Here is a 16,260-nt window from a genome sequence, read left to right as displayed (position 1 = left end):
TGCTTCTTGTTCTTCTAATATTTTTCAGCTTAATAGTCTTACATATATATATATGATGATGATGATGTCAGCAAGATTATGTACAAAAGTGTTATGATTTATACCATAAATTGTATATGGAATACTGTAAATTGAAAAAAAGTTTTTTTTTTGTATATAATTGTTGGATTACGCATATAATACATTGTTTTGGTATGCGTTCATATTTGATGGGCCTGGGCCCAAATATTATTTGGAAACCCACATTTAAAAAAACAATTAAAAAAACAAACAAAATGACATGTGGATTATATGCAAAAAATAAATAAAAATAAATGTATTTACTGAAAAACACATCGATAAAAAAGAATATACGTTATATATGTAACTACATTTGTTTATAGATTGGGCCAAGCTAATAATCAATTGGCAAGTTAAATGGGCCAAGATGTTATCATAATAAAATCGAATGGTATAATTTTTAACTAAAGAATGAAATATAAAAAACAGTAGAAAATATTTACGTAATTATTTTTGTAAAATAAAAGATCCTCAGCAAAACCCTAATCAGATTGACATTAAACAAAAGCCTTTGCCATCTTCAACTCCAGTCTTTGAGCAGCTCCTCCTCGGCTTCAGCTCATAGTCCTCGCTCGAGAAAGTTTAGCCCTTTTTTTTTTTTTTTCATTTTCCCGTCTCCGAAAGCTACAAAACACATTACAGAGCTTGTAAGGGAAACCGAGACAGCTAATGATGGATCAGAGATTGGTTTCTTTCGGATGTCGAGGAAGCGGGATCAGAGATTCTGACCTCTTTCGACGCACGGATTGCATTGCTTCTTCTTCTTGTAACAAATGAGACACAAACACAGACTCTCTCACCTTTGATTTTCTACCAACAAGGGGGAATGATTTGTCATGAAGAGGCATCTGAAATCATGTTTCGGCGTGGATCGAAGCTCCAGGGGCAGCAATGTTCTTACCTCAAAACACTCGGAACACCCAAGGATCATGGCTCTTGCCTGAATGACAAAAAGAGAAAAAAAAGAAGAAGAATCTCTGTTACAAAGCAATTAGATCCAATGAGGAGGAACACTGTAAATTTAGGGTTTGACTGAAAACTCGAAAAATACCTGGGTAGGTCTTTGACCTCAGGCGAGAGAAGACCCATCTGTCCGGTCAGCTTGTCCATATGTTTGGCTCTGTCCCACCCATTTTGCTTCTTCTTGGTCTCCTTGTTCTCAATTCTAACATCTGCTGTTGCTGATGAATCCATATCATCAGGCACAGGGCTTGACGCGAGAAAGTCTTCAAGGGGTGGGGTCAATGTCTGGATCGAGAGGAATGTCATCAATGTCAATGGGTACAGAACCATTCACCAACAAATCAGGGTCCACAAAAACGCCAGAATCTGTGTCCGGATCCATGAAACTATCTGCAGGTACATCTACTATATTTCAGGTAGCCTGAATGACAAAAGGGAAAAAAACCCAGTTTTCCAAAAGCAGGGGCTAAAAAAGTATCTCAACTTCCAGGGGGCATTATTGTTCTTACCTCAATACATCATTTGCTACTGCCTCTGCTCCATGCCCTCGAGCTGCTGTTTCGTTTTTTGAAGTTGGTCGTGATGTCCGAGTTCCGACCGAAGAGCCATGAGTTTCTGAAGCTTTCTGAGACGAGGCTCGATTTGATTGAGTCTTTGATTTTACCATGCCTTAGACAAACATTTTCATCAGAATCTTATGCAACTTCCCAACAAGAGGGGAATGATTTGTCATGAAAAGGCATCTGAAATCATGCTTCAGAGTGGATTGAAGCTCCAGTGACAATAGTGTTCTTACCTCAAAACACTCAGAATATCCAAAGATGTCTGAATGACAAAAGGAAAAAAAAACAGATCCAATCAGACGTCCAATGAGGAGGCAGGCTGTGCCCAAACAAACAAAGACACAGGATTTATGATATTGAAAACATAGAAAGTGAAACATAGAGATAATTAACCTGGATAGCTTCTGGTTCTTCTCATCAAACAAACAACCATGTGATGCTGGCCCTTTTCATCAGCCGTTTAGTACTTACATCTACTAAGAGAGGAGATCCAAAACCCCCTTTTCCAATCTACCTTCATATACCATACCCATTATCATATTTGAGGTCGATGCATGCATAGAAAAGCCATTGCTCCGCATTTCTCGTATCAGCTCGATAACCATCGATGGAAAGCGACTTCTAAGACGACCCCTTATCAATGCGTTATACGTACCATCGTCGGGAAAACAACCATCCTCTTTCATCTTACCAATTACCTTCTCGACTTCATACAATGAATCTTTCCCGCAAAGTCCGGATATCATTATGTTATACATGATAACATTCGGCTTCACCCCTCTGTCAAGAAGCTTATTAAATAATATCAACGCTTCGTCAACCCTCCCAACCTTACACAAACCATGCATCATGCAACTATGGAGAGGTATATCGAGGTCAATCCCACTCTTATCCAACTTATTATATAGACAAAGTGCCTTGTCTGTTTTTCCATTCTTACAAAGTCCATCAAGCACAATGTTATAAGTCACAAGATTAGGTCGATGACCCTTATACTGCATCTGCATGAAAACCTTTTGGGCAGCACCAAGGTTGCCTACTCGATAAAACCCTTGGATGAGGATGCTGTAAGTAACTACATCAGCAACCAATCCTCTTCGAGACATCTCATAAAAGAGATTAATACCCTCTTCGACCCTATTAGCGGTGCAGTAACCATTTATCATAGAATTAAAAGTTACTACATTTGGTACAATCCCACAACTACCCATCTTTCTGAAGAGGTTCAGTGCACCCTCCACATGTCCGGCTTTGCAAAGATAGTCGATGATCGTATTATAAATTACGATATTGATCTCAATATGCATTTCCTCCATCTTCTCGAGTAGATTCATGGCCAATGCATAATCTCTTGCCTTACAGGCCCCGTTTATAAGAATGCCAAATGTAACTACATCGGGCTGACAATCCATCTTTAGCATCTGATCAAATAAACTCAATGCTTCAGAAACTCTACCCTCAAGGCAAAGCCCGTTGATCAAAGTACTAAATGTTACAACATTAGGTTTGTATCCCTCTTTCACCATTTGGTCAACCAAGCTTAAAGCCGCTGAAATCTTTCCGTGGATACAGAAACCATGAGCTAGGGTATTGTAGGTGACTACATTAGGCTTGTAACCGAGTTTCAAGATTTTGCCCACGACAGATAAACCCAAAAACACTTGCGAGTGGGAGAAACAGTTGATGAGAACACTCAAAGAGTAGATATTATGTGAAACCCCAAGCAATTCCATTTTCTTGCAGAGGGAAATGACAACATCATACTGTTTCATCTTCATGATTGCACTCAATAGTTTAGTAAAATCGGCGATGGAAGGTAAGGGATGAAACTGGACCATCTGATCGAACAAATCAACAGCATCCTCGGCATGACAATCATGAACCCGACATCTCAATCTATCTCTGTATGACATATTGCGGTCTCTAACATCGGAAAAAGCCGATCTCCGACAGCTTAAGACAGAGGAACAATGCAAAAAGTTGTTCAGAGTACCTCTTCCTAGGGGATGAGTCTGAAGCAGACTTGAGGCAGAAGCAAATGCAAAAGCAGCCATTCTCCGGACCATCGGCGTCATATTAGCTTCCATTCAAAAAGACAGAATCAGAACCCCCACAAAACCTTATCCTTTTTGAACCTGATTCAGAAAGCCAAAATCCATTTTGAGTCAACACTCAATTCAGACATAAACAGATTACACGAATTTAACATAAAACCTGATATGAGAATCAATTCAGATAAAAAAAAATAAGAATAATAATAATAATAATATGTGGAGGAGGGGAGGGGTAGATAAACTATGGGTTCAGAAGAAAATGGTGTGGCCGAAAATCGAGCATGAAGGCGTGTTTGGAAGAGGGAACAAGTGGATCTCATATAGGGAAGGCGTAGAGCTTTATACCCAACCAAAAAAACCTATTCCCATTATTATCCCTGCACCATGCATGTGCTCTCAGACTCCACTTTCATTGTCAATTGTAATAAATCACAATTAAATGTGGCCTGTGGGACCTACCATTGTGTAATTTTAAAAAAATGTTTACACAAAAAGAGATTCGATGAGCACTTTGTGTCTAAGACTTTGAAGTTTTTCGAGTTTTAGCAAGTTAAAAATTTTAAAAATACCCATTATTTTAAAAATAATATTACACTGTACATATCTATAAAGAACCATTTTTATCATAGCTCATAATTTTAAAAAGATTTAAAAAAATAAATTTTGAGATATGTTTTTCAAATTTTATTGTTTAAAATATATATTATAATTATTTGTAGTATATACATAAACATATATATATATATACATATATTAATCTCAATATATTTGATTACAAACACAAATTACGAAAACATATTCGAGTTCCCCCCAATAAATTAGTATATTTTTTTTGCATTTCACTATAAATCAAATAATAATGATAATAGTAATAATTTTGTATTGTTGGTCTCTTGATATATAAAGTTTTCATATTATTCTATAGATTTAGATTTTTTCAAAGACTAAGCATTAAGAAATCGTACGATATATATATATATATATATATTTATATTGTGTGTTAAAATTTGATTAAAAAAATTAAATCTATATGTTTAGATAGATCAACTTCCGGCCCAATTACCAATCATACCTATAAGAAAACCATTTTCATCATAGCTCATATTTCAAAAATCGTTATGTTAATATAAACTTTTGGGTGACGGAACTTTTCTATTCCGAGTACAGAGTGATGAAATGCGAAACAGAATATTGGCTAGGAAATTCTGGTACATTGGTCCATGCACGATGTTTGTCATCGTGGAATCCCAATCACAATCCGCACAAGCCACCGATGCGGGCAATCAACACCTGGGTAACCCTAAGGAAACTTCCACACATCCTTTACAACTTTGACTGTATTAGTCGAATGGTCACAGGGATCGGAGAACCCTTATACTTGGATAGAGCTACAGTCAACAAGGAAAATCTCAGTTTAGCTCGGGTCTACACGGAAGTACAGCTCCATAATCCCTTACCCACACGACTAGTTGTTCACCTTCCTGATGGAGTAGAGCATATTATCGAAGTCGCATATGATTGGTTACTACCCACCTGTAGCTTCTGCAAAGAGCTTCCCCCGCCCAATCCAATCTGCAAAGTGTGCCAGCCAGTGGCTAGTCAGTCGTCGCTTGATCGAAAGATTGTCCATCCACACTCGGCCATGAGCCGTGAAATACAGCAGGATCAGATACCCCAATCCATCGTTGTAGCTTCAGAGCAACCTACGGCAGATCTTCCCCCTTCTCCTCCACAAGGCCAAGTAATAGCCCCTATGTTACAGAATGGTTCGGAGCAGCTGGCTCAAGGAAACGAAGAGGTTGACACATCTAAGAGTCCAGTTAAACCTCAGCAACTGGATGTTAATCCCACAACACTTGAAGATCGGAAACAACCATCTCCGGGTTTAGAGGCCAAAAGGGCTAGCCTAGGAATCGTTCAGCCTAGCTACAATAGTCAGCAGAAGAGCAGTTCAGGGCCAAGTGGTTCGAAACAGAAGGGTAAAGGCCGTGGTCAAAAGGCCGCGAGAGGCACTTAAAAAAGTAATTTGATTCCCATGATTTTTGCGTGGAATACACGAGGGCTCAATAGCCGTAATAAACAGTTTTTGGTTCGCAAGTGGATACTAGAACACAAACTTTTGGTAGGAGGCCTATTGGAAACACATATCCTCGCAGGGAACTCAGAAAGAATTAAGGGTGCGTTACCATCGTCATGGCGAGCTATATGCAACTATGATGAAGATCAACAAGGAAGAATTTGGTTAGTCTGGGACCCTTCTCTCCTAGTCACCGTCTACACCATGTCCAAGCAAGCAATAACCTGTACTATCTGCTCTCCGGATTGCTCTCTGGCAATCTCTGCCACATTTGTGTATGCTAGTAATCAGTCTTCTGTTAGACAAGAACTCTGGCAAGAAATCCGACAGCTATCCGTCTACCCTCCTCTGGCTGCATCTCCTTGGTTAATTGTGGACGATTTTAACCAACCGTTATATGCGACTGACCGATCTGATTGTGTTACCCCAGTCTCGCAGAGCCAGGGGAGGCAAGAGTTGGCTGACTGTATTGAATCTGTTTGTTTAGCATACCTTCCAAGCTTCGGAATGCGTTTTACTTGGTGCAATAACCAATCGGCTAACCCTCTATCGGTGAAACTCGATAGAGCCTTATGCAATGGCATTTGGATGGACCAGCATATGACCTCATACGCCGAGTTTCTTCCCCAGGGACCTTCGGACCATGCCCCTTGTATTATCAGATTCCCAGACCTCCCGACAAAGGTACGGAGACCCTACAAATTCCAGCACCATCTCACGTTGGTTCCAGAATTTCTGCAGGTTGTTAGTGACTGTTGGAATACATCTTTATGGCATGGGAATGACCAATTCAAGCTTTGTAAAGCATTGAAAATGATCAAGGAGCCTCTCCGGCAATTGAACATGTGTCGATTTAGTAACCTATCAAAGCGAGTAGCTGCAGAGGAGGTCAAGCTTAAACTGGTTCAGGCCGAGCTGTTGCACTCTCCAGACTCGGAGAAGATATTGCTGGAGAAATCAGTAAGGAATGGATCCTTCTGTCTGTTGCCGAGGAGAAATTTTTCAGACAGAAGTCCAGAATTCAATGGTTACGCCTAGGTGATAAGAACACCTCTTACTTCCACAAGGTGGCAAATGCAAGGAATGCCCACAATCATATCCATTTCCTTGAGGACAAAGCGGGGAACCGTCTCACAGCAATAGAGGATATCAAGAGCCATGTCGTTGAATATTACAGCAATCTGATTGGCAAAACCGATGACACAGTTGTTCCCCCTTCAACATCAACTCTTCAAGACATGCTGAGGTACTCTTGCTCTTCCAATTTGCCTGAGTCACTAACCCGCTTCCCCTCTGCTGTGGAAATTAAGCAGGTTTTGTTGTCAATGTCGGACAACAAGGCACCGGGGCCAGACGGCTTTCCGAAGGAGTTCTTCCAATCAACATGGTCTATTACCGGAGCTGACTTGATCAGATCAGTCTCTAGTTTCTTTGAATCTGGGCAGTTGCTGGGACAAACCAATGCCACAACAATTGCATTGATACCAAAGAAGGCAGGAGCATCGAAGCTAACGGATTTCCGACCAATTAGTTGCTGCAACACCGTTTATAAGATCATCTCTACATTGTTAGCAAAGCGACTTAAACCAATATTGCAGGAGATCATAGCACCTAACCAAACAGCAATCTTAAAAGGACGACTGATGATGGAGAACATCTTGCTGGCTACAGAATTGATCCGTGAATACAACCGCAAAAACACTCCAGCTAGCGCTATGGTAAAGATTGACATCAAGAAGGCCTTTGATACCCTTTCATGGGAGTTTTTGATGCGAATACTTCGGGCTATGAATCTACCGACTCGCTTTGTAAATTGGATCAAAGCTTGTGTCACAACTCCAAAGTTCTCGATTGCCATAAATGGAGAGCTAGTCGGTTATTTCAAAGGCAGAAGAGGGCTAAGACAAGGTGATCCACTGTCACCTTACTTGTTTATTCTATCTATGGAAGTGTTGTCTAGAATGCTAGATAAAGGAGCTGCGAGTGGTAGGTTCAGACTTCATCCGAGGTGCTCCCAACCTACCATAACACATCTCTCTTTCGCCGACGATGTGAAGATCTTCAGCTCTGCCGACAAGACTTCCCTCCAGGAGGTCATGAATATTCTGCATGATTTCAGTAAATGTTCGGGGCTAGTATTGAACCAGAGCAAATCTGAAATATTTCTGGGTGGAGTAAGGGAAGAAGAGGCGAACACATTAATCGCAGCAATAGGCATCCGCAAGGGTTCATTACCGGTCAAGTACCTAGGAGTGCCACTTAATCCGTCTAAGCTACCGCGGGCTGAATTTCAACCTTTGCTTGTGAGAATAACACAAAAATTGCAAGCTTAGAGCAATCGATATCTTTCTTATGCTGGAAGATTACAATTAATCTCTACGGCTATTTATGGACTTGTTAACTTTTGGAGCTCGGTCTTTGCCCTTCCAAAGTTCTTTCTCAAGCAGGTGGACGGGTTATGTGCGTCCTTCTTATGGAAAGGCAATCAAACTGCAACCGGGTCATATCGAGTCTCCTGGGATACAATATGCTCGCCTAAGAAGGAAGGTGGTCTTGGGTTAAGGAAGCTTGCAGATTATACCACTGTCTTCAGGTTAAAACTTATCTGGATACTTTTCACTAAGTCTGGATCCCTTTGGGCAGCTTGGACAAGGAGGAATGTTTTCAAGGCAGGATCTTTCTGGACATGTAAGGTTAATAATAGATGCTCTTGGATTTTGAGAAAGTTGATTCTAATCCGAGAACAAGCTCGAATGTTTCTTCGGAAAGAGGTCAGGGATGGGAAGACAACCAACTTTTGGGATGATTGTTGGACAGATTTAGGACCCTTCATTACTCTTGCTGGAGACGAAGGACCCCGGCTACTTAGGATCAATCCTGCCTCCTCGGTTGCAAATGCTGTTACGGATGGGACTTGGCGCTTACCGGGTGCTAGATCAGAAGCAATTCAGATGATCCAGATTAAATTGGCAGCAACAGAACCACCGAATGACTCAAAGGGACATGATGTTTCGCTTTGGAAGCAGGGTACAGATGATTATAAGGCGATGTTCTCCACATCGCGAACATGGGAACAAATCCGACAGAGGACACCACAAGTGGATTGGTTCAGGTATGTTTGGATATCCCAAACAACCCCACGACTTGCGATATTATTTTGGCAGGTGTTGATCAAAAGACTACCTACCAAAGACAGACTAATACGGTGGGGATGTCAGGTGGAGGGAACATGTTGCTTATGCAACCTTGAGGATGAGTCACACGGTCATCTTTTTTTCCAGTGCTCATTTAGTAAGGCACTTTGGGAGTGGTTTGCGGAATGTTTCTAGGATCAGCCCCCTACAGACATCACTTTTTGTCAGGCTTGGCAGAACGCTCAAAGGGATTTTACTCGAAATCGGTCAGTCATTTCAAAACTTCTTCTTCACCAGGTGGTTGACATGTTGTGGAATGAACGTAATGGCAGGATTTTCAAGCAAAAGTCCAGAACGATCCAGGTTATGCGAGCCAAGCTTGACCGCAACATGCGCACGTTATTGTTGTCCATACAGTTAAAGAGCAACCCGACTTCAAGCAGTCTCCTAGAGGATTAGTACTATCTAACTGAAGGCCGTCGTTAGAATTCGTCAACGTGTTCACTATATATTTTTGCCCACTTACGTTTGGGAATCAATTGCTTTTTGTATTAGCCTCTTTTGTAAAAACTAATGTTGGTTCTTTTATTTGATCAATACACAATCACATTAAAACCAAAAAAAAACTTTTGAAAACACCACCCATAAGTATTACCATCTATAAAATTATTTAGGTTAGACTAAACATTAAAATTTTAAAGATATGAACTATAAATCAAATAATAATAATAATAACCAGATTCACATCAGAAATTGTAACATCTTACCCAAAAAAAACAAATTTTAAAGATATAAACTATAAATCAAATAATAATAATTGGTTTATCAGAATGGGAACGCACCTTGTTCTTACGATTGGATGACTTGTTGTCTCCGTCGGCTCTCGTCTACCTGGATGATGAGAAAATCGTCAGATTACGACAAGGATCCTTTTTTTTTTTGGCCAATGATTCAGAAACCCTATTTTGTATGTTTAGAACTTGATTTTAATCAATAAATTATTTTAAAATTGAGATTAGGGATCCGTCAAAGAAAGCTAAATCATTGAGAGCTTCACCTGAGATTGTCGAATATGAGATTCTGACAGAAGAGTATCGAAACTCAGATGAAGAAGAAGTGAGAGAGATGAGTAGGAGATTTTTAAAAAACAAATAAATATGACATCACAAAATCTAACTATCTAAGCGGCTGAGGAGAAGTACACAAAGACACGAAAGAGAGAGAGACAGAGGCACGAAAGCGGTTTTTCAGAAACCCTACTTTGGTTTTTCATCGATAAAATACTTTAAAATTGGGCTTAATAATATTACTCGTTACAAGTTTTGTAATGGGCCGAACCCTTCTTTTTTAATGGGCCCGTTGTTAAAAAAACATACACTTGGGAAGAGCAAATTGTATAATCAAAATTCTATACAATATACATAAATAGGACTAAAGATACATAATAATAATAATAATAATTTGAACACTATACTACTTCATTAAATATATATATATATATATAGAGAGAACAGGAGACAGACAGAAGAGAGAGAATTGAGAGAGAAGAGGATATTTTAAAAAATAAATAAATATGACATCATAAAATCTAACTATCTAAACGCAAAGGGTTGCAGAGTGTTGCGGATTCTTCTTCTTGATCTGCCTGAGTCAAGAAAAAATGAAATTTGTGAACTTTAATTTAAAGTTTTTGCATCTTTATCATACACAGATATGAAAGGGGAATCATAGAAGGGAAAACCAAGGACGGATCGTTAATATGTATATATATAATAATAAATTTTATTTAAATATTAGTGAATTAATATGCATGTGTGTGTATATATATATTTATCTATATCTATATATATATATAATTCTATGATGATATAATAAACATAATGAAACTCTTTTTTGTACTAATATTAATTTGTCACAATATTTTGTATTATTCTAAATTGCCCAAGTGGGTCCCTTGGACTTAAAACAGGGATTAGAGGGAGTTAATCATGATTTGGTGTCCGAAGATTGGTCCAAGGTGAGGTTGGACGAAATAAATAAAGTAATAGTAAAAGACAAATGCAAAGAAACGATAAGTTAATTAATCGATTAATAGAGTGATTATGTCATTTTAATTGATTATGCTTAGATTAATTAATTTCGTTTTATTAATTTCAGAATACGACAAAGAAGGAGAGTAGTCGGTAGAATCATGTGGAGGAGCAAACCTTATCGCAGTGGTCCCAAAAGATTAAATTATTCTTTTTACAATATTATTAAATTAATAATCACATTAGCACCAATTTAATTTAATCTTAATCTATGCATGTAATGAAGAAAATAAAGGGGCTATTTGTTGCGTATTTTAAAATGATTAAAGCTGTTCCATCTGTTTATGTTTTTCCCGAATATTCTAAATTTATACGAATACACACTATTTTTAACAATACAAATAAATTTATGTTATAATTCGAAAAAAGAACAAATTATATTTGTTTTGAGATATTTAATACTGCGAAATTATATATATATCCTATAAATACATGTTAGATAAATCCTATAAATTAGTAATTAACATTCGTACTGATTATTTTTAAAGTATATACTAAATTAAAATAATGCCAAACTATGATGTCTTCTATTGGATTCTATTAAAAATAGTATCTAATCAAATGTGATGTTACGTTTCGAATATTTAGATTGATTATTTATGAAATAGCCAATTAATTTTGATTAATATAGAAATTGTATAAATCTATTAAGCCTTCTCCAATAAGAGAGCTCACGTGGTTTTCCTTTCGTAACTCAAACCTAATAACCGGATTTAAAAACCGTACCCGTTTTGTACTGAATTGTAAACCGGCCGGTTTAGTTATTGGATTTATTATTTAATTTTAATTATTAATCTTATATTATAATTTGACTTAACGATTCAACTTCTTAGCTAACCCGTTTTGCCCGGGTCTTCTCAAATCCGTAAGAACCAAAGAAAACTACTTTTAATTATTTCATGTTCTTATTTTAAAAATCGTTTTTACAATTTTTTTTTATTTGGCCTTTTTTCAAATTAGAAAATTAGTAGTAGTATACCATCTTACTGCAAGAACAAGTGTTCAAATCATTCCAATTATATATTTAGATTTTTCAATTGAATACAAAATATAAAGTGTCACATAAAACAGAACCAAACCCTATATATATACATATATATATATATATATATATATTATGTTATTGTAGATTGCGCATTCATTTTACAAACATTATTTTTTTTCGTCTATATATGTTTAAATATTAATGCGTTTTATATTAACTTGCGGCTTTCTATAATATCGTTAGGTGGCCATTGGAAGACCAACATTTTACAAGTCATCGATGAATATATATATATATATAACGTATAATAATGATGTCGTCTTTCCCAGACCAAAACGATGAGACACCGAAGCCTTGGAGTTGATCGGATCAAACGGGTTGTGAACACGTCGCTGGTAGAGTCATTTGATCTGGAGATTCATTTTTCTGTAGATGGATCATCTTGTTGTTCAACCCATTCGAGGCTTTTACATTAGCCAACCCACCAAGACTAATTCGTTTATGGCCTTGGTCTTATATTGTTTAGAATCATGATGTCAACTATTCTACCGGTCATAATATCTGATTTATCCAAAATCTGTTTTCCTGAAACATAAATTGTATTCGTTTGTCCGTCTGGTGGTGAATAAATTCAAATTCAATTATACCTGATCAAGTGTCTTCCGTTGAGGTTCGACAGAAATCCAGAGAGGTGGATTTTGTTGTTGGCCTGTAGAATTCTGTTTGCAACTCGCTGAGTAATGAAATATGACAGTTTTTCTTCCAAGACAGATGGATTGCCAATCGTCTTTGTTTGTAAAAAACGTATCAATATTCTTTATCAACTTTATATATATTGAATATTAGTCAAATAATCACTTGCGAACAACTTTAATGTTATTAAAAAAGTATTGATACGATGACGATGATAATAATATAATACACACAATAATATACAAAACATAAAAAAAAAAACTCACATTCTACGTAGGTTGGCTAAGCCTCACTTGAAGATCACTGTCTATTCCTCCATCATCAAATTGATATCGTTGATGAGAAAACGAGAACATATATTTTATTTTATAGTTTAGAATTTTTTTAATTGACCCTTAAACCGTCTCAAAGATTTTTGAGCCTCTTTAATGGAATTGGAATTCCGGAGACTTTTAATTACATTTACAAAGCGTTGATCCAATCCAATAAAGAAAATTTTTAAATATTATTTACTCTAATAATTAGAATCAGAATTACAAAAAAATTAACAAAAAAAAGTGGACACGTGTCATGACCACGTGAATCCACTGTAATTTTATATATATAGATTTGTGATATATTATATAATTGACAGTTTTTTTTTTTTGTAAGAAAACCGATACTAATTATTAAATTGTAAGCCCAATGGTCTCTTATTTCTAAGCCCAATTAAAATGAGATCCTTTTTATGTATTTGGGCTTTAATTTAAATTTAAAAAATCTGAGTAAAGCCCAATTAGAATCGAGAAAGCCCACTAAGACCTAAGTGGTGGGTAGACTCAGAAGGTAACGATGCAACGTAAGCAGCACATCATATGCATATCCGTTTTCACATCACCAGTCAAAGTTCGCCACGTCGTACATATATATTCTTTATTATTATTTTTTTAGAAAGACTGAATGACCAAAATAGCCTCCTTGATCGTATATATCTTGCCGTCACTCTCCCTGTTTCCGTCGGTAATAGCGTCTCCGGCGTCGGCGTCCTTCGAGCTCGAGAACCATGTCGACAATGGCGTCAACACTTCGCCGCAATCTCCGTCGAGAACGTTCTTTTCTTCTTGTTAGGTTTATCTCTGGCTCTGTTTCCAGCGGCGGAGCCGCGACGGAGCCCAGGAAGCAGTGCATAGACAAGGTTCTGGTGGCGAACAGAGGCGAGATTGCTTGCCGGATCATGAGAACCGCGAAGCGATTGGGAATTCGGACTGTCGCTGTTTACAGTGACGCCGATAGAGATTCTCTTCACGTTAAGTCCGCCGACGAGGCTGTTCGAATTGGCCCGCCGCCGGCTCGGCTCAGTTATCTCAGCGGAGCGTCTATCGTGGAGGCTGCGGTCCGCACTGGTGCGCAGGTGTGAGTTTGATGGGTCTGTTGTTTGTTTCCCGAGAAATTCTGAGACAAGGAAAAGAAACTTTCTAAAATTCGAACTTGAAAGAGTTCATTTTTATGCGTCATGGATCATTTGAGGGGTTTCAGATAATCAGGATTTTCATTCCCGTTTCATTCTTCTATTGGCTGCTTAATTGGTGCCATTTGATTGTTGCTGCTCGTGTTTACTTTTCGTTAGAGAAACATCGATTTCAGAACTGATATTTGCCTCTAACTACCACTAGGCGATCCATCCTGGCTATGGCTTCTTGTCCGAAAGTGGCGACTTTGCTCAACTTTGTGAAGATTCAGAACTAAAATTTATTGGACCTCCAGCTTCTGCAATACGTGACATGGGGGATAAAAGGTCCTAGCATGCATTTGTCGCTTCATACATCTCTGCACAAGCATTTCTTGATATTTTCTTGAATATTTTCTGACTACCTGTGTTTATGCAGTGCTTCCAAGAGAATAATGGGTGCGGCTGGAGTTCCTCTGGTGCCGGGATATCATGGCAGTGAGCAAGATATCGATCATATGAGGATGGAAGCAGGAAAAATTGGGTATCCTATCTTAATCAAGCCAACACATGGAGGTGGAGGAAAGGTGTTGCACATCTAACTTTGATTCTTCCAGTAACTAGCTTGTTGTAATAATCTACTGCTCATATGTCATTCTGACATCATTGAGATATGTTGGAAACATGGTTTTGACTAAATTATTCAAGTGGGTAAAGGGGGACTATTGATCAAATGACCTAGATATTATTTTAGTTTGTTAATTGACTCCACACTTCCATTGCATTTGAAATGAAGTACTGATGAGGTTTCTACTTGTAGGGAATGAGGATTGTTGAAAATGAGAAGGACTTTGTTGATTCATTTTTGGGTGCACAACGTGAGGCTGCTGCCTCCTTTGGCGTTGACACGATTTTGCTTGAGAAATACATCACTCGACCAAGGCACATCGAAGTTCAGGTAACACGGGTTGTAAAAATTATATATTTTATAACTGTTATGGAATTCTGTTCTGGTTGATATGGTGCTTAAACCCTGAATCCACTATGCATGAAAGGCAAAAAATGTCTTGCCTCTTCTCAAACTGTTAATTCCTTTTGACTATCCTTGATCATGTAGTAATGATTCTTGATTTGTTTCCATTTCCTCAACTGTTCATCAACAATTTTTTGTTCACGTAAAAACTGTTTTTTTTTCAGGTAGATTGTGTTTATGATGTACACTAATGTTCCATTGAATCTCTTTTGCTTTCAGATATTTGGAGACAAACATGGTAATATTTTGCATCTGTACGAAAGGGATTGCAGTGTCCAAAGAAGACACCAAAAGATTATTGAAGAAGCTCCTGCTGTAATAAATGTTCCTTTCCTTAGTGGTTTGTATATTCTTTCAGCAAAAATGGCTGTTTGTGACTGAAACTATACTGGTGCAGCCTAATGTCACCGAGGAATTTCGCGCAGAGTTAGGTCAAGCTGCTGTCGCGGCAGCACGGGTATGTCTTTGATCATGCATTTCAGCAAGTAATCTTAGTGACTCTGGTGCCAAGATTCTGTCAACATAGTATGCTTTTTTCTTCTTTTGACAACGTCAACAGTGTGTGCTTAAGCCACTCTCTGTTGTGTTCTGTACTTGATGGTCTGATCCACTGGGAGATCCTGTGTGCTAATTTCTTCTAAGATGCTAACTCTAGTTTTCTTTTATCTGAATCTTTGAGGGAGAATATTTAGTCATTGATTTTTTAGTTGTTTGTTTTTGGAAACTTCTTCTTGCTAGGCTATCTTATACAAAAGGTGCTTATATTTTGTTGCCTTCTGATATATAAAGGCAGTTGGATATTACAGTGCTGGGACGGTGGAATTCATAGTTGACACTGTTTCCGGTCAGTTTTATTTTATGGAAATGAACACCCGGCTTCAGGTGCTTCTCTAATCTTATTTGTTTAATATCGTTTGCTTCAATAAGTACTGGACTATATATGTAACTAAAGGAAGCATGGGTAACACTTCTTAGGTTGAACATCCTGTAACTGAGATGATTGTTGGACAAGATCTTGTGGAGTGGCAAATCCGTGTTGCCAATGGTGAATGTCTTCCCATAAGTCAGTCAGAAGTGCCAATGTCAGGTATAGCTTTTCTTCTTTATGTAAAGAGATATTGGCTGCTTGCTTAAGATTCTATTTTTCCTCAAAGCATATCTGGTGGTTTTATGGCTGTTCCT

General features: G+C 37.9%; 3 protein-coding genes across 11 annotated transcripts in view; 2 read left to right on the top strand and 1 right to left on the bottom strand.

Annotated features, from left to right (window-relative positions):
• Positions 1–337: 337 nt before the first annotated feature.
• Positions 338–10,100, bottom strand: LOC104801248 (pentatricopeptide repeat-containing protein At1g12300, mitochondrial-like). Of its 8 annotated transcripts, none has more exons than XM_010524449.1 (8): positions 9,909–10,100; positions 9,694–9,742; positions 1,980–3,721; positions 1,533–1,848; positions 1,112–1,413; positions 962–1,000; positions 790–870; positions 338–684 (listed from the first exon to the last, which is right to left on the bottom strand). In XM_010524449.1, exon 3 carries the CDS (start codon positions 3,671–3,673, stop codon positions 2,063–2,065), a length of 1,611 nt encoding a protein of 536 aa, XP_010522751.1. In that variant the 5' UTR covers positions 3,674–3,721; positions 9,694–9,742; positions 9,909–10,100; the 3' UTR covers positions 338–684; positions 790–870; positions 962–1,000; positions 1,112–1,413; positions 1,533–1,848; positions 1,980–2,062. The 8 variants fall into 8 exon arrangements, with proteins under 8 accessions (XP_010522751.1, XP_010522748.1, XP_010522745.1 ...); XM_010524446.1 differs by having other exon boundaries at positions 790–1,000; positions 1,533–1,692; positions 1,820–1,848; XM_010524443.1 differs by having other exon boundaries at positions 790–1,000; positions 1,112–1,444.
• Positions 4,989–9,310, top strand: LOC104801567. The gene is made up of 5 exons (XM_010524875.1): positions 4,989–5,649; positions 5,767–6,677; positions 6,785–8,020; positions 8,165–8,829; positions 9,184–9,310. Exons 1-5 carry the CDS (start codon positions 4,989–4,991, stop codon positions 9,308–9,310), a joined length of 3,600 nt encoding a protein of 1,199 aa, XP_010523177.1.
• Positions 10,101–13,612: 3,512 nt separating the features above from the next.
• The window catches only part of LOC104801245 (methylcrotonoyl-CoA carboxylase subunit alpha, mitochondrial), a 5,375-nt gene continuing 2,727 nt past the window's right edge, over positions 13,613–16,260 (top strand). For both annotated transcript variants that reach the window (XM_010524437.2, XM_010524436.1), the window contains exons 1-8: positions 13,613–14,009; positions 14,272–14,393; positions 14,485–14,632; positions 14,866–15,003; positions 15,298–15,393; positions 15,476–15,535; positions 15,868–15,960; positions 16,054–16,165. In XM_010524437.2, coding sequence (XP_010522739.1) covers positions 13,662–14,009; positions 14,272–14,393; positions 14,485–14,632; positions 14,866–15,003; positions 15,298–15,393; positions 15,476–15,535; positions 15,868–15,960; positions 16,054–16,165 — 1,117 coding nt within the window. In that variant the 5' untranslated portion in view covers positions 13,613–13,661. The remainder of the gene's footprint in view (positions 14,010–14,271; positions 14,394–14,484; positions 14,633–14,865; positions 15,004–15,297; positions 15,394–15,475; positions 15,536–15,867; positions 15,961–16,053; positions 16,166–16,260) is intronic.

Source organism: Tarenaya hassleriana, unplaced genomic scaffold (assembly GCF_000463585.1).
Source record: "Tarenaya hassleriana unplaced genomic scaffold, ASM46358v1 Cleome7, whole genome shotgun sequence".
Taxonomy (NCBI): domain Eukaryota; kingdom Viridiplantae; phylum Streptophyta; class Magnoliopsida; order Brassicales; family Cleomaceae; genus Tarenaya; species Tarenaya hassleriana.
The sequence above is the reverse complement of the archived record's forward strand: the minus strand, read 5'-3'. Positions and strand labels throughout refer to the sequence as shown.